Raw genomic sequence first — 25,895 nt, 5'->3', positions numbered from 1 at the left:
CTCTGAGTTGGCTGGTTTGCACATGAAAGATGCATTCTGGGGCAAGCTGTTTTCTATCCCTAGGAATTAGCCCTGGGAGGGGCGGTCCCTCTAGTGTTAGCAAGGCCCCCAAATACCAAAGCATCAGCACATACCAAAACAAAACAAAACAACCCAACAACAACAACAACAACAAAACCCAGAAAACAAAACCAACAATAACAAAAAATCCATGATTAATACAGTTGTCATCACCCTGACAGTTCATTCCTTCCTTTAAACAAGCTATATGGAAATCAAGTTACTAGAAGGCTACATAGTATTTAATCAGAATAAGTATAGTTAGTCATTTGAGATTTTAAAAGGTCTGGGTACTGGATAACTGATGGATACATCTCTACCAAAGAAAATGCCAGGCAAGTGTTCATCACCTTCCCTGGCACTGCTTGGATGGGACACTGTCAGCAATTGTCTCTGTAACTAGGACTGCCCTATGTCCTCCCTAGAAGGACACAGTGAATCAGTATTAGCTGTACTCTGTGGAAATCCTACCCACAAGTAACTAAGAGTTGTACCTGTAAAACTAATGAATGAAGGGTCATCACACCTTTAAAAAGTTAATCATACTTTTATGTTATGTTAAAATATAACACATATATACATATCTGACTCCGGTTACAAACATCTATGACTTACCTACCATTGGAATCCCAGTGATATATTCCACTTAATGGAGTGAAAAGTCCCATAGGATGGTTTTACAACCTAACTCAAGCAACCTTAGCCCCTAAAGTGTTTTCAGGATTGAGAGAAGACTAAAAGCTCTTCCAAATACAGCCAACAAAGGTTTAGTCTTATTAAATATTTTTTGCATATTGGGACTAAAATAGCAACAAACATTATTCTCAGTTTCCTATTAAAGTAACATGTGGCACAATTTCTCTTGAGATTATTTTGAAATATTTGAGTATTTGAGATACTCAATATTGAGATAGTATTTGAGATAAATAAAAATGATAATCAAAATAACATTTAAATTTTTTATTGATAACATTTTGTTTCTGAACTAGTCTATTTACATACTCTTCCAAACTGTATCCTTGCAACTTAAAGCCAAGCACTTTTCTCAATACTAAAACTTGAAAAAAGGGTTTAGCTACTTATAAACATCAGGTACAATTCTAAGTTCTGAATCAAAAAATATTTCTAATGTAATTTACAGTAATGTTCTTTAAAACATTAAATGGAAAACCTCCAATTATTTTATTCAAATGAAAGCCACAAAAAAATTAAATAATTACCATGTACATTACAACTTGCTTATATCAAATTACCAAGAAAAGCATCATGCCAATTGTTAGGATCTCTTCTACTAATAGAAGGCAAAGAAATAAAGTTGTATATGTCGGTCATCAAATTAATACACTCCTGTTTTGTATAATTTGACTTACTCTTTGTTGTGAAACTGCTAGATTGAAATAAGGATTCTTTATATAAACACCACATTTTGAAGTCATTTAGATAATATAGTCATTTTGTAATATTTTATGATAGTAACATGGTATTCATATATTTTGTTAGAAGTTATTCACAGGTCCTAAATACTAGATGATTAGAATGTCACACTAGGGAAATTATCCTTATTATATAAATGTCTAATAATTATATGTTAGAAATTAAGAGATATTGTTTAATCTTGACTGAATAGTGTATTTTGTAATTAAGTTTCTATTGGCTTTCCTAATTTTACCTAACCTAAGAGAATCTAATAATCAGTTTTTCTTTTCTAAAATGAAGCAAGCACATAGTTTCTATTTGTGACAAACCCCCAGATTTTTTTTTTTTGGTTGTCTGTAGAAAGACAAGAATAATTTGATATAAGTAAAGAGGAATGCTGTTAAACTTCTGCTTTTTCTTGATATTGGGAACCTATGGATAGACTTAAAAAATAATAGCAGGAATTAAAGGATATGAAGAAAGAATTTATGAGATAACATTAAAGACAAAATAAAACCAAGCAAAAAACAACACACTAACACTTAGCATAGATTATTACTAGCTTATAAAACTCCGATCTTTTATTTGACATTGATAGAGCTGACAACATGAGGGGCGCCTGGGTGGCTCAGTGGTTTAAGTCGCTGCCTTCAGCTCAGGTCATGATCTCAGGGTCCTGGGATCGAGCCCCTCATTGGGCTCTCTGCTCAGCAGGGAACCTGCTTCCCCCTCTCTCTCTGCCTGCCTCTCTGCCTACTTGTGATCTCTCTCTGTCAAATAAATAAATAAAAGATCTTTAAAAAAAAAAAAAAGCTGATAACATGAATATTAGCTGCCCAGTATACTATAATGGTTGGCCTTTTAAATTTTTAATTAGATTTCATACACTTGCAATCAACATTTTTAAGAATTAGTTCATTCTTTCCTTATACCTTATACCTTTCCTTATACCAGGCTTATTGATCATAGAACTGTTTCATGGTTTGTTTTTTTTTAATGCTTTTGGCATCTTGGAAAATTACAATCATTTATTGACTGGTAATATTAAAAACGTTTTGAATGCAGTGTTTCCTAATAAAATATTTGAAAAATATGAAAAAAATTTCAAAGTCATCTCCAATATATTTGACCTTCTTTTTTTTTTTTTTTACTGATTTTTGTTTAAATTAAAAACTTGGGTCACATGAAGGTTGTTATATATTAGAAATTTTGAGAAATACAACTTTTTAATTTTGTTTAAATTTCCTTAGTAGAAACTACATATTATTTGTATGTCCACAGTGCCTAGGACGATACACAGTATATTTTGATACCCCTAACAATGATGGACTAACCAATTACAAGATTTAAAAGGATGAACATTTGAGATTTCTTCTCTGGTTCTATATTTCTCTGATGTAAACAACTGAACAAAATGTGCTTTCTAGGCATCTCTTAAAAATTTACTAATTGCTTAATTTGTTCTGTTTGCAATGATTGTCTCCTTAACAACATTTTTTTGCTTTTGAATTCTTTAGGGAACATAGGAACTGTTGGCATAAGCACTTTTTGACCACAAGAAAGGAGGCTAGAAATCTTATTATTGGCATTGATATCTGAAATGGGAGGGTGAGGATTCACATTTAAGGGTGGCAGAAATCCTGGTCTGGCTTGAGTAATATTGTGATCTAAAGAGAAAGCTCCTGACCCATGCCTTTCTAAAAGTGCATGATTTCTCCTGCTCAAGGGACCTGGTGAGATATTCTCCAGCAATTCTCTAGGCCCTGACAGCAAGGAAGGAGATGGCGAGAAGACCTTTTTCTTTCCTGTAAGTGCTTTGCCATCTTCTAAAGTCATAGGGGTAAGACCAGCGGAGAGCTGGGAATCAGAGCTGTAGTGATTTGCCCCTGAGTTTCTTTTTTGAACTATACTTCTTAAGGTGGAAGCAAAGATTGTCTGGTTAGAGTCTGGATCTGGGTCAGCAGGGATTTCAGTGCATTGCTGGCTTCCTTCTGAAAAAAATGCCTGATGATTTATTTCATCGTATGACATCTTTCTTGAGCTGGCCTGATCAAAGGCTCTTAATAAATGTGCCGTGTCTTTTACATCAATGCTTTGGTGCCTAGTGATGAAGCGCTTGGAAAGTGCCACCCCATTGGTTTTGTAGGATAATTCTTCCTCTGGAGTAATATCCTGGAGCTCCTCTTGCAAGGAGGCCACCCTGTTTTGGTGCATTAGTAAGGGAGGACTCTTGATCCAGGTTGGAGTTTGGGGTAGCTTGGGCCCATTAGAGGCCACAGCAGGCTTCCTCACAGGGGAGCCTGGGTCCTGTGTATCATCACTACTTCCTAAGAGCTGCAGACCTTTAAGGCCAAAAAAGGTGGTTTCAGTTTCAGAAGAATGTGTAAGTGGCAATGAGGCTGTTTTTATGTCTATTTCTGAAGGAGTGGCACAGGAGGCTGGGGAATGACCCCCATCTATATCTACAGGAGGCATATTTAAGTACTGTTTGGTAGTGTGCCTACCAGAGGGGGATTTCGCTGTCGTTATGATAATGACCTCTTTCCCTTTTGCCTTGCAAGCGCTAAGTAGAACTTTCAGGGTTTCTCTATCCTCTGAATTTATAGCATAAACAAGGGCTGAATAACTAGAATGGTCCTGCAAGCTGAGATCAGCCCCATTGTTTAGGAGCAGGGAAACAACTTCAGGACCAGCTTTTTCTAAGCAAGCATGCATCAAAGCGGTTTTCCCAGATTTGTCCTGTATGTTGGGGTCAGCATTGTTTTCTAACAGGTATTTAACCATTTTGGCTTTACTGACACTCTGGTGATCAACATGTTTGGTCTTACAAGCAATCATTAAAGGTGTTTCCCCACGGTCATTGCTCTCGTTAATGTAGGCACCACCTTCTAGCAAGAGTCTTGTGAGGCGAAGCCGGCTCTGATGGACTGCTTTGATGAGGGAATTTCCATCACTTGATATTTCTACACCTTCATCCATCTTCAAAAGTCAGAATCAATACCTGGTTGTCAAAGAATATGAAGAACAAAAGATCAGCCAGAATCCCAGTCTTTATTCATGTTATTATTCATAACTTCTGAAATATGTATATATAGAGTAACAGGACATAAATGAGATTGTTAATAATACAGAACACAATAGTGAATTGCAGAATTAAAGAAATTTTAGAATAGTAACAGCCTGTAGGGAATCACATACTAAAATTTACTTTCAAAATCCTCATTGAATATTTTTTATATAATACCAACCTAAATTCCACATTAATTAAACAACAATCCATTTACTTTCCACTTGTGAAAAATATTTTTTTTTTAATTTATTTATTTGACAGATAGAGATCACAAGTAGGGAGAGAAGCAGGCAGAGAGAGAGAGGAGGAAGCAGGCTCCCCGCCAAGCAGAGAGCCCGACGCGGGACTCGATCCCAGGACCCCGAGATCATGACCTGAGCCGAAGGCAGCAGCTTAAACCACTGAGCCATCCAGGCGCCCCGAAAAATATTTTTAAAATAACACTAAAATGTAGATTTAAGGAAAAATTCCAAAATTCTGTGTAATTGCAACTAAATCAATGAAAATACAAGTATTTATGGCAGATAAATCTAAAAATTTCTTAGGGTCAGATAACTTACATGTGCTCTTAAGTTAGATAATGCAACCATTATCTAGATTTTCAATTTGAAGAACTTTTTTTTTTTTAAGATTTTATTTATTTGACAGAGATCACAAGTAGGTAGAGAGGCAGGCAAAGAGAGAGGAAGGGAAGCAGGCTGCCTGCTGAGCAGAGAGCCCGATGCCGGACTTGATCCCAGGACCCTGAGATCATGACCTGAGCCGAAGGCAGAGGCTTCACCCACTGAGCCACCCAGGCGCCCCGAGGAACTTTTTTTAAAAAAGATTTTATGTATTCATTTGAGAGAGAAAGAGCATGAGCAGAGGAGAGAGGCAGAGGGAAAAGCAGATTCCACTGAACACCGACTCAGCCACCCAGTTGTCCCTTGAGGAACATTTTTTTGTTTCTTTTAAAGGATAAAAAATCATCTGAACTACAAGACATTAAAATACCTGACACAATGTCTGGAACTCACACTGAGATGGGAATACTAAACATGTGATTATGCAGTTTCCTTGATTTCATTATTTAAATCATACACTAGATTATGGATGGGGTTGGCCACATACTGTTTGGCTAAATTCTGACAGAGTACCTTTTTTTTTTTTTTAAGATTTTATTGATTTATTTGACACACAGAGATCACAAGTAGGCAGAGAGGCAGGCAGAGAGAGAGGGGGAAGCAGGCTCCCCGCCAAGCAGAGCAGAGAGCCCGATGTGGGACTCGATCCCAGGACCCTGAGATCATGACCTGAGCTGAAGGCAGAGGCTTAACCCACTGAACCACCCAGATGCCCCTTGACAGAGTACCTTTGCTCTGAAAAGGGAGTTTTCTAGGCTAAAAATATGAATAAGGACATGTAGTGTTTATAAACACTTTTCTATCACTAAAACTAAAAATTACGTTTAATTTGTTTAAATAATTTGGATTCAAACTCCTTCAACAGATAATTCCATTAGTTGATAAGAATTATGTCTTTGGGGGTGCCTGGCTGGCTCAGGTGGTTGAACATCATACAACTTTTGATCTCGGGGACATGATTTCAAGCCCCATGTTGGGTGTAGAGCTATTAAAACAAAATTATATCTTTATCTAGAGCTGAGGAAATGTTTGTCTCTGAACAATACTTAGAGCTGGGTAGAAAAATAGAGTTCATATAATATTTAAATCTATTTTATTTAATGAGGTAGGTTTTAGAAATTGAGAAGTATTATTTATTCCACATACTTACTTTTAAATTAACTATGGGACATGAATTTTTTTTATTGGATAATGGAATAGATAATAAATATAGTGACCTCTTAATGGACAGAAAAAGAGATGAAGGGAACAGAAAGAAAATGAAGGGGGGAAGAAAGACATGCACACAGAACTTAGAATCTAAGTGTTAAATAGCTGCAAGCTCCTGTTATGTCCTGGGCACTGAGCTACAAGGCACATGCCCTAGCCTTGCAGAGCTTGCTCAGTCATTTGGAAGAGATACTAAATAAGCAGCTGATTCTGAGTTAAAGTCATGAGAATATACAGGCTTGGGGCACCTGAGTGGCTCAGTCATTAAGCGTCTGCCTTCAGCTCAGGTCATGATCCCCAGGGTCCTGGGATGGAGCCTGCTCCATGGGAAGCCTGCTTCCCCCGCTCCCACTCCCCCTGCTGTGTTCCCTCTCTTGCTGTGTCTCCCTGTCAAATAAATAAATAAAATATTTAAAAAAAAAAAAAAAGACTATACCGGCTTTGGTGGTTTAGAGACTGAGGGGCTTCACAGAGGGCAGCCATTTGAGCCGGGTCTTAAAGACTGCATGAGAGTTTGGTAAGCAGATAAAGTAGGAAGAGAGAAGTAGAGAATGTTCTTTGTGCAAAAACCTAAAGGCTCAAAATAGCAGTTATTTATCATAAATCAGGCTCTATTTATGCTGATATAACCAAACTTTAGAAAAATATTTTAGCAGATGGTTATAGTTAGGGTAAATATGGCAGAACACACACATTTAATTCTGCCTCTTCCTGAACAATCCTCTGAAACTAAACATTTGATTTTATTTTTTATTTAAAAATTTTTAAAGATTTTATTTTTATTTGTTTAAAGATTTTATTTATTTATTTATTTGAGAGAGAGCGAGAACACAAGCAGGGAGGAGGGGTAGAGGGAGAGGGAGAAGCAGACCCCCCACTGAACAGGGACCTGGATGCACGGTTTGATCCCAGGACTCTGGGATCATGACCTCAGCCGAAAGCAAATGCTTAGCCAATGGAGTCAGCCAGGTGCCCCAAGGTTTTATTTTTAAATAATCTCTTCACCCAACATGGGTTTCCAAGTCATAACCCTGAGATCAAGAGTTGCACATTCCACTCACTGAGCCAGCCAGGTGCCCCAAGAATTTTTTAAAAGACATAAATTCATAAGGATAGCAGGAAAATGAGACAAGGGCAATATTTTGAAAGCCAGAAAGCGGATGGGCCAGTATTAAGCAAATTAGCCAACCTGAGAAGGCTGTGCCTCAGATCATTCATGATAAAGCTGAGAACTCAGCCCATGTGCACTCCAGAATCCTCGCAAGAGGCAGTAATGGCAGAAGTTCTAGAACTGGGCGGGTGGTGGTGGTGGTGGAGAGTATAGCTAAAATAATGAGGACTAAGAGTGCCTGGGTGGCTCAGTGGATTAAAGCCTCTGCCTTCGATTCAGGTCATGATCTCAGGGTCCTGGGATCGAGCCCCGCATCGGGCTCTCTGCTCAGCGGGGAGCCTGCTCCCCCCCCCCGCCCCCCGGCCTGCCTCTCTGACTACTTGTGATCTCTCTCTGTCAAATAAATAAAATATTAAAAAAAAATAATGAGGACTAGGTGAAAAGCTGTCAGGAGAATCAGTTAGATCCCTCGGTCCTCACCAGCCGAAGTATGATCCCACCTTGGACCAGCAGCTGAACCACCATTACCTGAGGCTTCATCTCGGGCTCTATCCTGGACCTACTGAATCAGAGCCTACATTTTAATTAGATCCTTGGGTGATTTATACGTGCATTGAAATTTGACTGCCTCAGGTGATTCCTCTACTCCAAGCCACTGAGAGATGGGATATTCGTCCTCCCACTTGAGTTGTTTTTTATTCTGGAGAGACCTCTATTCTTCAGAAATGATGGAATTGGAGGGTTTCTGGACTGGAAGACACCTGACATATTTGAGGACTAGAAAACAGGGACTAAGTGACTGAAAGCTCACTGATCACTGAATGAAGAGACTTTGAGCCTTCTCCCCAGTTCAACTCTAAGAAAGCTGGCAGCCTGTACCCTTATTATGCAGCAGAATATTGCTATACTCTTCTCTTGAGAATTTGACCCACCGAAAAGAAAATACGAAGAGTACTAACCACAGGGATTCCCTAACATGCCACTCAGATCATCCTACAGCAAGGTTTAAGGATTACAAGCCTCACCCATGTGCTCCAGTCTTCTCATCAGCTTTTTAATCCAAGCCCTTTAATCATGAGCAGATAATCAAAATAAAAAACAAAACAAAATAGAAAAGCCTCTTCCATTAGAGACCAGAACACATAGAGAAAAGGCAACTGGAGGAGACAGATACTAGTCAGGAAGATAAAAACTTCAAAAGCTCTTTATCTTTAGATATAAGCTGTTGTAATCATAAAACAAAAAATTCTAGGAAAAAGAGTAATCAGAGACCATTAAAAAGCATTCTCAAAAGGCAAAAACAGGGGCGCCTGGGTGGCTCAGTTGTTTGAGCAACTGCCTTCGGCTCAGGTCATGATCTCAGGGTCCTGGGATCGAGCCCCGTGTCGGGCTCTCTGCTCAGCGGGGAGCCTGCTTCCTCTTCTCTCTCTGCCTGCCTCTCTGCCTACTTGTGCTCTCTCCCTCTCTGTCGAATAAATAAAATCTTTGAAAAAAAAAAAAAGGCAAAAACACCATACAAACTGCAAAACTAAATAGGTTTAGATGACAATATTAATAAAAGTCTCTAACAGTTAGACAAAAAGAATAGAGGAAAAGAAAGGAAAATTAGAGGTCTACACTAGGAAATTCAACATTCAGCTACTAGAAGTTCTGCCAAGACAAGCTTGCTGAGCGTGATCCCAGGCCCCAGGGTTCATAACCTGAGCTGAAGGCAGATTGAGCTCCCCAGGTGCCCATTCCATAATTAAAATTTGAAAGAGTGGTATTTTTATGACATCATTCAGTTCTGTATTATTATCAATAGTATTTATGCCTACACTTTCAAGGAGTTTCAACTAGGGAGCTCCTGAAAAGCAGTATTCAAAAGAATATACTTACTCATTCTACTCTATTTATTTATTTGACAGACAGAGATCACAAGTAGGCAGAGAGTCAGGCAGAGAGAGAGGGGGAAGCAGTCTCCCTGCAGAGCAGAGAGCCCTATGTGGGGCTCGATCCCAGGACTCCGGGATCATGACCCGAGCGGAAGGCAGAGGCTTTAACCCACTGAGCCACCCTACTCATTCTACTCTAATGTCACTCATGATGTTAAGCAAAGAACTAGTCCATATATATATACATAGGTACAATGAAAGTGAATGCTACGTTTTTGTTCCCCTGTGTAATATTCTATGAAAGCTATTCCAATGCCAGGCATACCTGCAATTTGAGACCTTAGGAATACAGGATTGGTTGACAGCTTGGATCTCACCAGAGGTCTATTCTGAATGTAAAGCATCTGAAAAGAGCTAGCAAAAAAAAAAAAAAAAAAAAGACAAAAAACCCTTCTTTTAGCATTTTTTATATACTAATGTGTTTTATAAAGCAAAGAGATGTAAAGAAATTAGCTGGAACATAATGTCAAATATAGAAACCATTTGGTAACCACAGTTGGAGAATACACAGTTGGAGATACAGTATCAGTCACATAAAAACACCTTTGACCAAAAGTGGCATTTGAGAAACATATTCAAATAAGAACAAGTTTGCCAGATAGCAGATTTCTTTTTTTATTTTTTAATACTTTATTTATGTATTTGACAGGGAGAGAGAGAGGTAGCACAAACGGGGGGAGCAGCAAAGGGAGAGGGAGAAGCAGATTCCCCGCCCTACATGGGGCTCAATCCCAGGACCCTGAGCTGAAGGCAGACATTTAACCAACTGAGCCACCCAGGCACCCCATAGATTTCAATTCTGTATTCTCATATAGTTTCTAGTGTTGGGGCCAGTCTTGTTTGTTTGTTTTTTAAAAGTCTTTTTTTAAAAAAAGATTTTATTTATTTGACAGAGAGAGGACCACAAGTAGGCAGAGAGGCAGGCAGAGAGAGAGGAGGAAGCAGGTTCCCTGCTGAGCAAAGAGCCTGATGCAGGCCTTGATCCCAAGACCCTGAGATCATGACCTGAGCCGAAGGCAGAGGCTTAACCACTGAGCCACCCAGGAGCCCCTGTTTTTTTTAAAAAAATGTCTTATAAGAATCTTTTGGAAAGACTTTCAAATCTTTTCACTCAATGTCATGTAAATGTCTTCTCCACAACACTAAACCTGAAAACTTTCTGTCATAACTTAGTCTCACCAAGGTTAGTGTCAGAAGGTTCTGGGAAAAGAAGAGGAACTGGCAATGTACTGCTGCCTGGGCTGCTTGAGGGGGCAGTGGTCCACTGTGGTCCTGCAGAAAAGGCGGGTGCTGCGGGCTCCAGGGCTCTCTGAAGAAGCTGGGCAATGGCACCAAGTAGCTACTGGCAACTAGTGAATCTGTCTCGTGGATGTAGGCATACCCCCTCTAGAACTGTCTAGAATAAAAGCAGCAACAACAGAGCCTTACTCTTTGTTCATTTTAAAGGCTCCTAAAGCCCCTTGGGTTGCTCACTTTTTAAACTGTTCACATTTAATAGAACAATTCTAAAACTGTTTAAAATTAAAGTTCACGGAGCAAAAAGCTGTCAGATACACATGAATTGTCCACATGAATACATGCTTGATTTCCTAGTGTCCCATATTCAGTTCCTTATTGGGACAATCCCCTTGTCTTTAAGCCTTTACTCTCTTCCAAATCTTTTATCACGGTCATCCACTTGCACATCAAAAATGCTGAAATTGAAGCTCAATTTTTCTACTCTTCATAGAGCTAAGCCTAACCTGTGACGAAGATCACTTCTCTAGCCTACAATTATCCTGGTTCAGGAATGTTCTTGCTTCCTGTCTCATTCTGTGAAACATCCTCACGGAGCACCCACTGCTGACACTGTATTAACATTCAGTCAGACCCTTTGTTATAATATAGCATATAAATAATCCCCACACTCAGTGACACCTTCCAAATAGATAACAGGTTGACTGGAGAAAGCTCTGGACTCAGACCCACATTTCCATCTTGAGTCCCCTACTTATGAGCTATATACACAGTCAGATCTCTTAGCCTCTCAGTCTTGGGTCCCTCCTCTGTAACATGACAAGGATCAAACCTTTATTCAAGGCGGGGAGGGGGTGGGAGGAGGTGATGAAATCAGACGTCTAGAAAAAGACTTTCCTATTGTGCCTCACTACTCAGTGTATTCTTTTTAAAAATTCTATCTCACAATTTAGCCTTCTTTTATTTTTATCATGTCTCCAATTCATAGGCTACTTAAATAACATAAAATATTAAAAATTTTTTAAAGGGCGCCTGGGTGGCTCAGTGGGTTAAAGCCTCTGCCTTCGGCTCAGGTCATGATCCCAGGGTCCTGGGATCGAGCCCCGCGTCGGGCTCTCTGCTCAGCAGGGAGCCTGCTTCCTCCTCTCTCTCTGCCTGCCTCTCTGCCTCCTTGTGATCTCGGTCTGTCAGATAAATAAATAAAATCTTTAAAAATAATAATAATAATTTTTTAAAGATCGGTAAATAATGTTTTGTAAACATTCTCTCAAGTGAATATGGAAAAAAGATAGCCTTAAATGCATTTTATAACTTTCAAATACAATAATTTCCACATATTAGAAGATTAATTATTAAACAGCTGGACAAATTGCTTTTTATTTTAAAATTAGAATGTCTTTAACATCATTTATGATTCATCATGGCATATTTACTATACTCTTTTAGGGCCTCTCTCTACTTCCAAGACTTCACAGAAATTACAGTTTTGTTACTTAAAAATTTAAAAAGAACGAAAACTTGGGAAGAGATGGATCGTCAGATGACAGATTCCAGGCAAGCTTTGGAAACAGAGTGGGGATGGTGGTATGGTAAACTGCCTTAGCATAACAGAGGCATAACAGAGGTGGCCCCATGACCAGGAGCCAGCTGACCCACAGGCCCTGGGAAGTTCTGTGCTAAGAGGCCCCACGTGACACAGAAAGTGGCAATGAGGTACAGGGCTGACAGTGAGGATGGTTTGACATCTCTGGACAAATCTACTGGACTCCCAGTTACTTTTCTCCACCCCAAGTAGATAACCACTCTTCTAGGCAAGAAAACAAGATTTATTCTCTGAGCACATCAATCAGAAAGGCTAAAAATAAGGGATAAAGTGAGAGTTTACAGGCTGAATGGTGGAATTCCCAGACCTCTGCCCTGCTAGCAGGAGACTAGAAGGCCAGGAAAAAAAGGAAGTAAAAAAGCACTGGGTCTTAAAATTATGAGCCCTATTAAAAATCTCTGTTGATAAATGAAGCAATTCAAATAACTACATTCGCCCCTCTAGACACCCACTCTAAATGGAAATAGAAAGTTACCTGAAAACGTTATTCAAAATTTCATATTTCACTTATGCCTTTTCTCTCCCTGGATGAGTTTTTCTGTCAGCCAGCTGTCAGTTCCTACTGAAGGAAATCAAAGCTATTCACAGTTACATAAATACCAATAATTTGTTCCACACATGTCTCCCCTTCGGAGTCTAGTTTTTTAATTCCTTGTTGAGACATCCCTACAGTATTTGTTTGGTTAATTATATTTCAGCGATTATGAGTAAAAGTGTCTGGAGTGGATCCCATGCACCGCAGTCCTGTGTATACAGGCCAAGGCTTGCCCTGCAAGGATGCTGGGGTTGAAAGGGCCGCAGCGCTCACCTGGTCCAGCCCTCCCCCACCCCACACCAGTCCATGCAGCTGACAAGGCCCAGGAAGGAAGGGTGGGAGAACTCCAGTCATTCCTCTTATTTGCCTGGTCTTCCTGTGTCCTTTCCTTCAGGTTTCTCTTCTGTTTCCTTGCTTCTTAGATACCAGCTTCCAACAGAGTAGGGTTCGGTTCTGAGTACCTGATTTGAGTGCTATCTACAGTGGTAGTGCCACACGGGCTGAGATATTTTAGAAGCCTTTTTAGAGATGACAAGCTTAGCCTTCCCTGTGGCTCTTTCTCTCCAAGCCACCACATTTTCCTTGCATGCAGAAAGAAATGTTATTTTCCTTTCAGATTCTTACCCTACCTCCGAATAGGATTGGTGTTCCCTCCCATAAAGGGCCATGGTGGGAGAGGGCAGCTGGGGGCGGGGGGTGGACAGTAACAAATGGGTTTCAAGCTGGATATTCAGCCCCTCACTCTTGCCCTGGGTCGTCCTGTCTTTGTGCTGCCCACAAGGGGACGGAAGCTCAGAAGGAGCAGCAGGATGTATGTATCAGAGATTGGGGCTCTGTTTATTCCCAAGTTACCAACCCTTGGGAAGCCGATCCTCTGAGGTTCATCCTAAAATGGGGATAGTTATCAACAGAAGATGATTGTGAAAATTTTAGAAGATCCTAATATAATTGCCCTTTAGGAATTAAATAAACATCAGTTTCTAAACATGCATCACTAAATATGAATCCTGGGCTGATGGGTTCTGACCACTGGGAGGAGGCCAAAGTGGAAAACCAATGGGTTTTCCATCTTCTGTGGGTGTAATCACATGGAGAGGTTATTACAAATGAGATTTCAGGCTCCAGGCCCACATCGTCAATAGGGGACGCTTCCTAGGCAGACTTGGAGAAAATCTGTGACAAACTCTTCCTTCTTCAGTCTAGTCTCACTTTCTATTTGCTGTCAAACCTGCTTCAGGCTCGGACCAGGATGCAAAGGGCAGAGATGACTGCCATGGCCTAGAGAGGGATGAAGGAGCCCCCAGGGCTAGAGAAGAGTACAGCCTTGACTCAGAATGGGCCAGGCACTGGAGGTTTGCAGTCCTACCCTTCCCAGACAGGTCTGAAAAAATCCACAGGTACAGTGGACAACCCAAGGCCGGGATGTGGGGACTAGTGGCACTTAGAATGAAGCAAGTCAGCCTGCCACAAGCAGAACATGTGTCTTCTTGCCATGCAAGCAAAGGGGCAAAGCCAGAACAAAAGACGCACCGGAGATTGTCCCAGGAAATGTAAAGACTTGCCAAGAAAAGTGTTCTTCTCTGGCACCAGCTTGTAAGAAATATTTCGAAACTGCCCAAGGGAAGGAGTGAGTAGCTAGTAAGGCTTGCTCTGTTTGCTCACACAAAGTCAAAAAGGGCTGGTGTCCTTTAGTTACTTGTATGTCCCCTAGGCCTCTGGGCTAGGTCCCCACCTCTCTCAGCAGACACCCCTCCCAGCACACACGCAGACACGCAAACCTATACCTCCAAGTCTCGGGGAGCCAAGGTGATCGGATTTCCAAGCTGTTGAGGGTTCTGGCAGCGTCTCCACTGTCCCCGCCGGCTCCGGGAACCAAGCTTGTTTCCTCAGTTTGTCCTGAGAGCGAGAGCGAGCGAGTCCGTGGTGCTGTCGGAGAAGGGCAAAGGAAGGTGACTGGGGCGACAGCGCCGGGGCACCGATGGGGGCGGGGTGTGCGTTCTGTCGCCTCGTCTCTGAGACAAGACAGGCAGCCGGCGAGCTGAGGCGATCGCCATCCACGTGAAGGGGTTCTGCCCAGAGCCGCAGCCGAGCGGTGCCCGCACCGCCAGGCGGGAGAACTCGGCCCTCCCTTGGGAAATGGCGCGTCCGAGGGGAGCAGCCATTGCCCCCATCCTCGGGCAGGGGCACCTCTGGATCCCGGACCTCCCGTAAGGGGGTTCGGGGTCCTCGTGCCAAGGCGGTGCGCGCCCGAGAGACGCCGGGACCGGGCTGCCCGCCTCCGTGTGACTCCCATTTGTCGAGCCAGTGATTGCAAACGGCTCCGCAGCCCCCAGCCCGCCTCCTGCGCCCAGCCGGTACCTCCCGCCTCCCAGCGGCCGGAGGCACCTGCGGAGACGCGCGCAAGTCGGGCCCCCAGACCCGCGCGCTCCGGCGGCCTCGCGCGCGCCGTTCCCGCTGCGGCGCTAACCCGCGCCTGCGAGCCCTTGCCCGGATGCTCCCTGACATCCCGCAGCCGCGGGGCTGCCCCTATCCACTCTGCCGCGCTGCAAGGCCGAGTAGGAGGCGAAACCTGTATCCCCGGCGGGGTGCAAGCCCGAGCCGCTGCAAAGCCCGAGCCGAAAGCAGACAGGGATTTTGGGAGAGGGGAGAGCAGACTCGGGTGGAGTCTGGACAGGTCCCTGCCCACCAGCAGCCTCCGGTTGACGCCTGGTCTCCGTCCCCGCTCAAGGCACTGCAGTGTCAGGGTGCGCGGGAGGTGCGGGCTCCCAGGGCCTGAGCGTACCCGCCGGGGCGCACGGAGGCCGCGGGGCCCCAGGCAGCGCCCTTCATCCCCTCCTCCCGGCAGCCAACACGCCGAACCAAAGTTTCTCCAAGTGCAGCCCGCAGAGACGCCGTCGCACACGAACCTGGGACGCGCCGTCAAGTCGGCGTCGGCGCCTCCCCTCCACGGGTAGCCTCGGACCCACCGCGCCAGTCTCCAGGCTGCCGTCCGGGCTGGCTTGTCTTCGGGGTCTCCTCGGCGGTTGGAGTCACGGATCCCGGTAGGTGCTGCCCTGTCCCCGCCCCTGCTCCGCTGAGAGAGGGGGGCGGCGGGCGCGGAGCCGCGAAGCGTCGGAGCGGGGGCCGGGAGGCGCGCACCTCGCCAGACGCCCGGGCGGTGCGGCGTTTCCGCTGGGAGTGACGCGCGGGTTCCCAGCGGCTCGGCGGGTGGGGGCGGCGGGGCCTAAGTCTGTTCGGACCCCGGGGCCAAAGTCTGTCTCTGAAGCTCCGCCCTATGTCCCCAAAAGTAGCCCCACCACACGCACACAGACACCTCACCGCAGCCGCGGCGCTTTGGCGGGGCCGGCTTTGCCCAGGTCAGTGGCGGCAGGGTCTTCTCCAGTGCAGGGAGACCGCCACCCCTACATCCCGGCTTCTGGTTTCCCCTGTCCACACCTGCATCTCTCCTTCCAGGTCATATTCGAGCAGGCTGGCCCTGTATGTGACTCCCACGGCTCCTTCTTCCCCCTTCTCGTCCTTTTACCCGCTTTAGATAGAACCTGAGTTTCGCTTCAGGTTGGGCTGTTGGAGGGAGCAATCGTTCTTGTTTATGAGTTTATAACTTTATTATACTGTTAATAAAACATTAACGTAACACTTTAACAAAATGTGTATTTTATGTGTTAAACTGTGCTGTAGTGGTCTTAACTCTTCCTTGACCAGGGATCATCAGGGTGGAGAAAAGGCTATGACCATTTTTTGTTGTTGTTCGGTTAATGTCAATCAAAACTAGTTAGAAGTTTTGAGTTCTCAAAGGGATAAGTAAACTTATCTGTGGGCAGGCTTCTTTCACTTAGGAAAATAACCTGCTGAAATGGGCCCTTTAGTAAAAATAGGTAAAGCAAATTCACAGGACATTTTAACCTGGAGTTGGCCACTAGAGAGTTGGAATCCTGGATATGGGTTACCGTGTAACCCCATCCATTTTTGAGGGAAGACTGGAGGGTCCCAAGGGGGCAAATTTGGATGAAGGCATGGGCTTCCTTTCCTCCATTAAAAAAAAAAAAAAGTTTTTATAAATGTATAGTACATATTAAAAGGTGCACCCTTCACAGGCTCAATGGTATTGTGCAAAATGAAGCATCCTTAAGATCAAGGCACAGAACATTAGCAGCTTCCCAGAAGACGAACTCATATCCTCCCTTTGGAGGGGGGCAGGGTAGTAGCTTCACCCAACATAGACTTTTTGCTTATATTTGCACTTTATAACAACCAAATTATGTGGAATTTACTCTGTTGTCTGACTTCTTTTACTTGACATTATGTTAAAGAGATGCAAACTGTCTATGGTCATAGTTTATTCTCCTTTTTCTGTATAGAATTATGCTGTATGAATTTATCTAAATTTATTCATTATACTACTGGTAGACATTTGGGTAATTCTCAGGTTTGAGACATTATAAATAATGCTGCTAGGAGTATTATAATAGATGTCTTTGGTGAATGTATATACACATTTTTGTTGGGTACATACATAGGAAACGTACATACATACATATGTGTTCAACTTCTGCAGATATTGCAATATAGTTTTTTGGAGTAGATGACCTAATTTTCACTCTATTAGTTTTCTTTTGCTGCTTGTAACAAATTACCATAAACTAAGTGACTTAAAACAACACAAATTTATTGTTAAAGTTTTGGAGGTCAGATGTCCCAACTGTTTGCCTTTTCCAGTTTCTAGAGGCTAACTACATTTTTGGCTGTGGCCCCTTACTCTGACTTCCAATCTCAATCTCTCTCTCTCTCTCAACTCTGCTGCTCTTGTCACATGTCCTTTTCTCCCTCTGCTTCCTTCTCTCCCTTTGATCCTCTTTGCCTCACTTTTATAAGGACCTTTGTGTATATTGTGTATATTGGACCCACTCAGATAATCCACAATAATCTCCCATCTGAAGATCCTTAATTTAATCACATATGCGAAGTTCCTTTTGTGATATAAGGTAACATATTCATAGATGCCAGAGACAAGGATGTGAACCTCTTTGGGGGCCATTTTTCACTCTACTACACCTATCAGCAGGGTATTGAAACCTGCTATGTTGGATGGGTAGAGAGAGGCTGGACTGAAAAAAAAAAGGACAGAGAAAGAAAAGAGAAAAGGATAATGAAACCCTGAGATTCAATTCACCTGGAGGATTGGCTCTTTTGCCTTAAGGTCTGTGCCAGGACTGGTAGGCAGGAGAGGGTGCCTGATGCTGGAAAATTGCCTCTGGCCAATATGATCCTGACACCACCAACAGGTCTGGGGCCAAGGGCTTTCATAAGGAGAATGAGAGCCTAGGTCGATTTGGGCTTGGGCACCCTGCCAAGTGAAATGTTAGGGAAGGATTAGTAACAGCAAGAAAACAATGGTGAACAGATCACATTATACCCTGTGGGTAAGGTCCTATGGTCAGCAGACAGTGACCCACCCCATCTATGTCACTGTCCATCCAATGGGCTCTGGCACTGATCTTTTTCAGGGTTGATGGTGGAATTATGGAGTAAGGTGAGAATGGGATGGGATGGCCGAGCCTGCCAATCTAGGCAGGCATGCCCATGCCTTTATTGTAACTTAAATGTTAAAGGATGATGGAGGGCTTTAACGCTCTAGACTTAAGGATGGGGACATATAGTTTCTTTCTTTTTAAAAAGATTTTGTTTAGTTATTTGGGAGAGAGAAAACAAGTGGTAGGGAGGGGCAGAGGGAGAGGGAGCGAGAAACAGACTCCCTGATGAGCTGGAAGCCTGACACAGGGCTCAATCCCAGGACCCAGACATCATGACCTGAGCAGAAGGCAGATGTTTAACCAACTGAGCCACCCAGGTGCCCCAAGAACATGTAGTTTCTCCTTCCTTCTGCCCTCATTTTGGTCCAGCAACCACACCCTTGAAGGAGCTAGGACAGATGTTATTCCTGTTTTTACCAACAAAAGCACCAGGGCTCCAAGCAGCTTTCTGATGTGCTCAAGGGGCCTTTGGAATGGGGCTAGAGCACAGCAGTCCTTGTAGCTCTGCTCCCCTTAGTGCTGGCCCATCTCCCTGGTGTGTGAGATCCACTGACACCTGTAGTCTTGGGAGCTGAAAGGCAGATCTGACCCTACAGGCACAAACCAAATTGGACACATCCTACTTTGTGGGTGATATAGTGGGATTACCTGGTTTTACGCCAAGAAGAATGTGTTTTGGTGGGGTTTTAGGAATAAGTAATGGTAGGCGCTTATGTTTGATAAGCATCTTGATCAGAAATCCCTCCAACAATTTTCTGCCTTCCAGAAATCAGCTGAACATTGACCTATTGATGGAACCCCTCCATTTCCCTTCAAAATTGTGGTTTATACTACAAGTCATTTACAAATTCAGATCTCAGGACAGAGAGGAGATGTGTGATTAGTCTGTCATTTTGAATTTAAAATCCCTTGGTTATCATCCTCATAGTCATAATCATCATTAATAAATGCTCTCCTGTCTTGAACAGTTTCTCCCTACCCTGGCTTTTTCTTTTCTTTTCTTTTTTTAAAGATTTTTAAAAATTTATTTATTTAACAGACAGAGACCACAAGTAGGCAGAGACAGGCAGAGAGAGAGGAGGAAGCAGGCTCCCCACTGAGCAGAGAGCCCGATGTGGGACTCGATCCCAGGACCCCGGGATCATGACCTGAGCCAAAGGCAGAGGCTTTAACCCACTGAGCCACCCAGGCACCCTGGCTTTTTCATCTTCCCTTCTACCCCAGCCCCTTAGGTTTCTCTGCCTTTAGCACTTAATTAAGCTGTTCCAAGTCCCCAAGGACAGTGTCAAATCTTTGGAATCTCCTTTTACCTCACCCATCTCAAATTTGGGTTGGTGGCTTCCTGGGAAGACTGCTCTGTCACCCTGGGACCTTGTTCTGTGATTCTCCTGGATGGACCCCATTTTATAGGTCCTGTTTCTTCCTCTCTCTTAATTCACTTCCTCTATTTATGGATAATCTCTCTCTCCAGTAACTTCCTAAAAAGGGTATGTGGAAGGTAAATTTGGAGTCCTTGCTTACCTGAAAATGTCTTTATTCTACCCTAACACTGTTTGATTGCTTATGTGAGTATAAAATTCTAAGATGAAAATAATCATCCTTCAGAAATCTGCAGGCATTCCTCCTTTATTCTCTCGATCCCAGAGTTACTGAGAGAAAATCAGAAGCCATTCTGATTCCTGATCTTTTATTTGGGACACTCCTATCCCTCCTCTCACTCCTCCTCTTGGAGTAAGATTTACTCTTTTTCTACAGAGCTCTAAAATTTCACTATTATTTGCTTTCATCTGGGTTTGTTTATTTATTTAAAAGATTTATTTATTTATCTGAGAGAGATCATGTGTGTGCGAAGGGAGCTCGGCAGAGGAAGAGGGAGAGAATCTCAAGCAGACTCTTCGCTGAGCCAGACTCTGGGCTCAACCCGGAGATCATGACTTGAGTGGCAATCAGAGGCTTAACTGACTGAGCTGCCCTGGCGCCCAAGGCTGGATTTGTTTTTCTGTAATCTTTTCGGCACTTATAAGCCCTTCACATCTGGAAACTCATGTATTTCAGTTCTGGGAAATTTTCTTGGAAAGCAGTGATTAAAGAGTGCAGTGAACAACATGTAGATAGTCGGAGTGGTGTAAGCACTTGATATTTTAACTTTGAAGACAAAACACAGAAGATGTAGTTATAATTGTTGAAGACACTAACATTTTATGAATCTCAGTGATGTAAAGTATAGAAGGCAGAGCCGGGAGTTCAGAGAAGGAAAGAGAGTGAAAGGAGAGTGGGGTCTCTGATAGTCTCATCTTACAAAATAGGGGGTGACGGTGAAAAGATGCTATCCACATTTGACTGACTAGAAACGACAGATGTAACTACTGGAGACACTGGACTAGTCACACGACCGTCATGGGAAGCAGTGGTTAGCGAGGCTTTAATACTAAGGCCTAATACAAATACTAAGGCTTTAATACTATTTAAAATTAAATACTAGTTTAATACTTACTTAATACTAAACTAAGGTTTGGGGGAGGGAGTGACCCATGAAGGGGGAAGTGCAGAGGGGTGGGGGGGAGGGAGCAGCATTTAAATTTTTTTTTTTTAAGATTTTATTTATTTATTTGACAGACAGAGATCACAAGTGGGCAGAGAGGCAGGCAGAGAGAGAGGAGGAAGCAGGCTCCCTGCCGAGCAGAGAGCCCAATTCGAGGCTCGATCCTAGAACCCTGGGATCATGACCTGACCTGAAGGCAGAGACTTTAACCCACTGAGCCACCCAGGCGCCCAAGGGAGCAGCATTTAAACAGGCAACTCTTCTTGACTGCTTTTCTGCGTTTTTCCACAAAGTCCATCCAATATCTTCCTTTAAAGAAGAAACAATGTTTTCTTTTTTAAAGATTTTATTTATTTATTTGACAGAGAGAGACACAGCGAGAGAGGGAACACAAGCAGGGTGAGTGGGAGAGGGAGATGCAGGGATCCCCTGAGCAGCGAGCCCAACCTGGGGCTTGATCCCAGGACCCTAGGATCATGACCTGATCTGAAGGCAGATGCTTAACGACTGTGCCACCCAGGCACCCCAAGAAAAAACAATGTTTGAGGTAAAATTCACACAACAAAATAAACTTTTAAAACAAACAATTCAGGGGCGCCTGGATGGCTCAGTGGGTTAAGCCCCTGCCTTCAGCTCATGTCATGATACCAGGGGCCTGGGATCGAGACCTGCATCGGGCTCTCTGCTCAGTGGGGAGCCTGCCTCCCCCCCTCTCTCTGCCTTCCTCTCTGCCTACTTGTGATCTCTGTCAAATAAAATAAAATAAAGTAAAATCTTAAAAAAAAACCCACAAACAATTCAGAAGTTTCAGAGACAGTTTTTGAAAGCTTTAAGTGGTGTGCGCCAGAACAGTTGTGGCAGACTGGGGACAACGGGTGACCCCACTGGGTGGGTTTGGGAGAGCTCTAGGCTCTCCAGCTCCTGGAACCTGCTGGGCCTGGCTTGGTGGGGAAGGGAGGCTCTGCCCTGGTCCTTGGGGGGCAGTGGGCGGGGCTATCTCCTTGCTTCCCCTGTCAATGGCCCTGATCTTCTCATCCATTCAGGAAAATATTTAGTTTCAGCTCTAGAGATGCAGATACATTTTTCAAGACCTTTTTCATGTAAGAAAAGATCAAAATACAATGAATATTATCTTTTAGGGATGGTTCTCTGTAGGACAGGAAAGGCTATAGGAAAACATTAAACAGTAAGCTCCTTGTCACACTGAGAGAAACAGAGCATGTTTCATTCCCTATATTCATCATTTTCTTCCCCCCTGGTTTCTTTCTAGTCATTTTTTCATGTCTCCCTCTTTTTCCATACTGTCCTAGCATAACGGGAAGCCCCCTGGCTGAGCTTTTCCCCAATATTTTCTAAACCATAACAGCTTAGTGTAGGGATGGGTTGCTTGCTATTTCCAAGCTTGCCAGTATTTTTCTGATTCATCTTTGGAAAGAAGATTGCTTTCCTGTGCTGGGAAGGAAAATAAAAATACTTCTGATGTGCCAGAAAGATCGTGAGGGCTAACACCTTCATTTTTTAAAAAGATTTTATTTATTTATTTGACAGAGAGAGACACAGCGAGTGAGAGAGAACACAAGCGAGGGGAAGTGGAAGAGGGAGAAGTTTCTGTTGAGCAGGGATCCTGATGTAGGGCTCCATCCCAGGACCCTGGGGTCATACATGACCTAAGCTGAAGGCAGATGCTTAACTACTAAGCCACCCATGTGCCCCTAACACCTTTATTTAAGGGTCCATGCTTAAAATCTGTAAGCCTTAGATTTCGATGTGCCCAGTCTCAAAACCCCTAGCTGTCCATAGAAGACCCCTACACTGTGCGTTTCATGATAGGAGGAAATTTGCCTTAAATACTAGTTTTAGGGGCGCCTGGGTGGATCAGTGGGTTAAGCCGCTGCCTTCGGCTCAGGTCATGATCTCAGGGTCCTGGGATCGAGTCCCGCATCGGGCTCTCTGCTCTGAAGGGAGCCTGCTTCCCTCTCACTCTCTCTGCCTGACTCTCTGCCTACTTGTGATCTCTCTCTGTTAAATAAAGAAATAAAATCTTTAAAAATAAAAAAAAATACTAGTTTTAGGGTGCCTGGATGGTTCGGTCGGTTAAGCATCTGCCTTCCGCTCAGGTCCTGGACCAAGGTCCTGGGATTGAACCCCACATTGGGCTCCCGGCTCAGTGGGGAGCCTGCTTCTCCTTCTTCTTCTGACACCCCCTCCCCTACTCATGCTCTCTCTCTCACTCCCTATCTCAAAAAAATAAATAAAATCTTAAAAGAGAGAGAGAGAAAGAATAGTTTCATAATATACTAGAGAACAATAGAATCTGTTTTGCATTCAACACTTTGTCCTTAGTTTGGCAATCCTTAGGCCAGGCAATCTTTTCCCTGGTGGTAGGAGCTAATCCTCTGTATTTGCTCTATATCCTAGCAGAGGAATATGTAAATGGCTCTTTTGGATTTAAGACTGAGTCCTTCAGAGTTGAGAGTCCCATTGTTTTTTGTTTCCTCTGCATACTGGCTTCTGTGATATGAAAAGTCTAGAATTTTCTAAAATTTAGGAGATGCCTATGAGTCTTTCCTCGAACTTTGTTAATGGCTTAGCAAGTACAACTGCAGGGACGGCAGTGAAACAGGGCTACCCAGTTTAAGTGGGTAGATCCAAATCCTCTGCTGGAATTCAGAATTTGAGGACCACGAAGAATGGCTGTGCATTATGATGAGAAAGATTGTCCTTGTTGAGGGTAGAGTTGACGCTGGGGCCTGAATGTAGAGAAAATGAGTGTTGGACTCTGAGAAGAAGATACAGGGCCTAATTAAGAGGCCTAATGGAGAGACCAGTCGGGGTACCCCTAAAAAGAAGTAATTGACCTGTGGGCTTTGGGGCAGTCAGGAACAGGATCTAGTTTTAAGTATCAGTGAAGATGGCTTTGGGCCCAATTCAAATGGGGGTCTCTCTCTCTCTCTATATATATATATACATATATTCATTCACAGATCAAAGAAATCCATGGCTGGTACAGCTGATTCTTTCTATCTTCCTGTTCAGCCATCCTCAGTTTTCATCTCATGGTCACAAAATGGCTGCTTGACTTCCAGGCATCTTGTCCACATTCCAAAGCTGAAGTAGGGTAAGGGTCAAAGGGCAAAAGATGTACACCATCTGTATCTCTCCTGTTTTGTCTTTGTTGTTGTTATTGTTGTTGTTTGTTTTTATTTTTTTTTTAGCAAAACAATAGTTTTCTTTGGTGCCTAACCCCAAACTGGATCATATGGCTACCTCTGCTTGTCAGGGAAGCAAGATTTTTTTTTACAGAGTTCATTGAAATTATAATAAAATCAAGGTTTTGTTGGTAAAATGGGCAGACTAACAGAAGTTTCTTTTTTTCCCCAATTTATTAAATTTTTAATTTTTTTATAAACATATAATGTATTTTTAGCCCCAGGGGTACAGGTCTGTGAATCGCCAGGTTTACATATTTCACAGCACTCACCATAGCCCCTTCCCCCCACAATGTCTATATCACCACCCCCCTCTCCCTGCCCACCTCCCCCCAGCAACCCGCAGTTTGTTTTGTGAGATTAAGAGTCACTTATGGTTTGTCTCCCTCCCGATCCCATCTTGTTTCATTTATTCTTTGACTAACAGAAGTTTCATTTATTCTTTGACTAACAGAAGTTTCTACCCTGAACAATGACTTAACCTCTCTGCTTCCTGGTTTTCTCATCTATAAACCATAGGACCAAGACTGTGCCTATCTTAGAGAGTTATTGTGAAGATTAAATGAGTCGATTTCCATAAATCACACAAAACTCTATAAAAGTGTTGGTGATTGATTGATCAAGGGGAGAGTGGGCAGTCAGTAGGGCCTACCATTGACCATGGCTGTTCTGCATGGTACTTCTCTTCTGCCAGAACAGCCTCTTGAACACTACAACCTGGTATTAGCTTTTCTTCAGGGATTAAGGGAAGGGCTGCTGCCCTCACCTAGAAGAGGTGCTGGGCAGCAGTCTGGGAAAACATTGTAAGGTGATCTGTAGAGAGTGGGCTAGTGGCTAATCTCCTCAAAGGAATAAGGTACAACCACAAGAGCTGTAGCAGAGCCTCCCTTGCAGCCACTGTGGCCACGTGACCAAGCTTCTACCAATAGCGAGTGAGAGGAGGGGCAGGGCGGGGAAGGGAAAAGCCCAGGCCTTTGCCTTCTGGCTCCTTCTCCCACCCAGTGGCAGTGCTGGAGCTCCTCTGTGAAGAAGGAAGCCTGGATCCCTGAATGTGCGATACAGAGCCACGCATAGACCTAGACCACCTATGCTGGACGGTTATATGAGAAAGAAAGAAACTTCTATTTTTGTTTGAGCCACTGCCTTTGGGACTTATTCATTCCAGCCTTTTACCTCAACTAATACAAAGAGTATCATCATTTAAAACACTGAAGCTATTTAGGAAATGATAATAATAACATAGGCTACCTGTAGGGAGGGGAAACTGAGGTTGGGGAGGGGTCGTGGGAGGAAGTGTCCTTTTGTGTTTACTCCATATCTAGAATTGCTGAAATTTGAACCCTATAAATGTAATACTTACTCAAAAATTTAATATAAAAAATCTCAACTCTACATCAATTAAAAAGCCTTAAAATGGAAATTATTCAGTTAAGGAGAAAGGTTGATCTTGCACCACAGAAGTTTGTCGGTGATTGGCGCTCAACCAGCACTTGACTCCCTTATCTACGAATCCTATGAACTGGGGAGAGGAGAAAGGGGATGGATAAAGCTGGCAGAAAGGAGCAGCCAGGTGAATCCCTGAGGGGAAGGCAGAGCTGCGGCACTCTGCCTGTCTCTGCCCAGGAGCACTCATCTGCATGCCAGCAGTCGGACTCCTCATCCCCCAATTAGACTGTGCATCCGTGTGAAGGAGATGGTTCCTGCATGCAGATTGATGTCACATCCATTTCCCTTGCATCCTAGGTACCAAGATGGTATCTTTTAATAGGAGGCACTTCAAGAGGCTTGTCCTGAATTTTTGGTTGGATGAGCAAGG

General features: G+C 43.4%; 1 protein-coding gene across 4 annotated transcripts; it reads right to left on the bottom strand.

The window, feature by feature from the left end:
* Window positions 1-1,801: 1,801 nt before the first annotated feature.
* Window positions 1,802-16,314, bottom strand: ANKRD34B (ankyrin repeat domain 34B). Of its 4 annotated transcripts, none has more exons than XM_046000726.1 (5): window positions 15,704-16,314; window positions 14,582-14,723; window positions 12,738-12,824; window positions 9,689-9,777; window positions 1,802-4,477 (listed from the first exon to the last, which is right to left on the bottom strand). In XM_046000726.1, the coding sequence occupies exon 5, from the start codon at window positions 4,453-4,455 to the stop codon at window positions 2,911-2,913; it is 1,545 nt and encodes a 514-aa protein (XP_045856682.1). In that variant the 5' UTR covers window positions 4,456-4,477; window positions 9,689-9,777; window positions 12,738-12,824; window positions 14,582-14,723; window positions 15,704-16,314; the 3' UTR covers window positions 1,802-2,910. The 4 variants fall into 4 exon arrangements, with proteins under 4 accessions (XP_045856682.1, XP_045856680.1, XP_045856683.1 ...); XM_046000724.1 differs by having other exon boundaries at window positions 12,738-12,821; XM_046000727.1 differs by lacking the exon at window positions 12,738-12,824.
* Between the last annotated feature and the right edge of the window lie 9,581 nt (window positions 16,315-25,895).

Source organism: Meles meles, chromosome 3 (genome assembly GCF_922984935.1).
Source record: "Meles meles chromosome 3, mMelMel3.1 paternal haplotype, whole genome shotgun sequence".
Taxonomy (NCBI): Eukaryota; Metazoa; Chordata; class Mammalia; order Carnivora; family Mustelidae; genus Meles; species Meles meles.
This window is presented reverse-complemented; position numbering and strand designations above follow the sequence as displayed.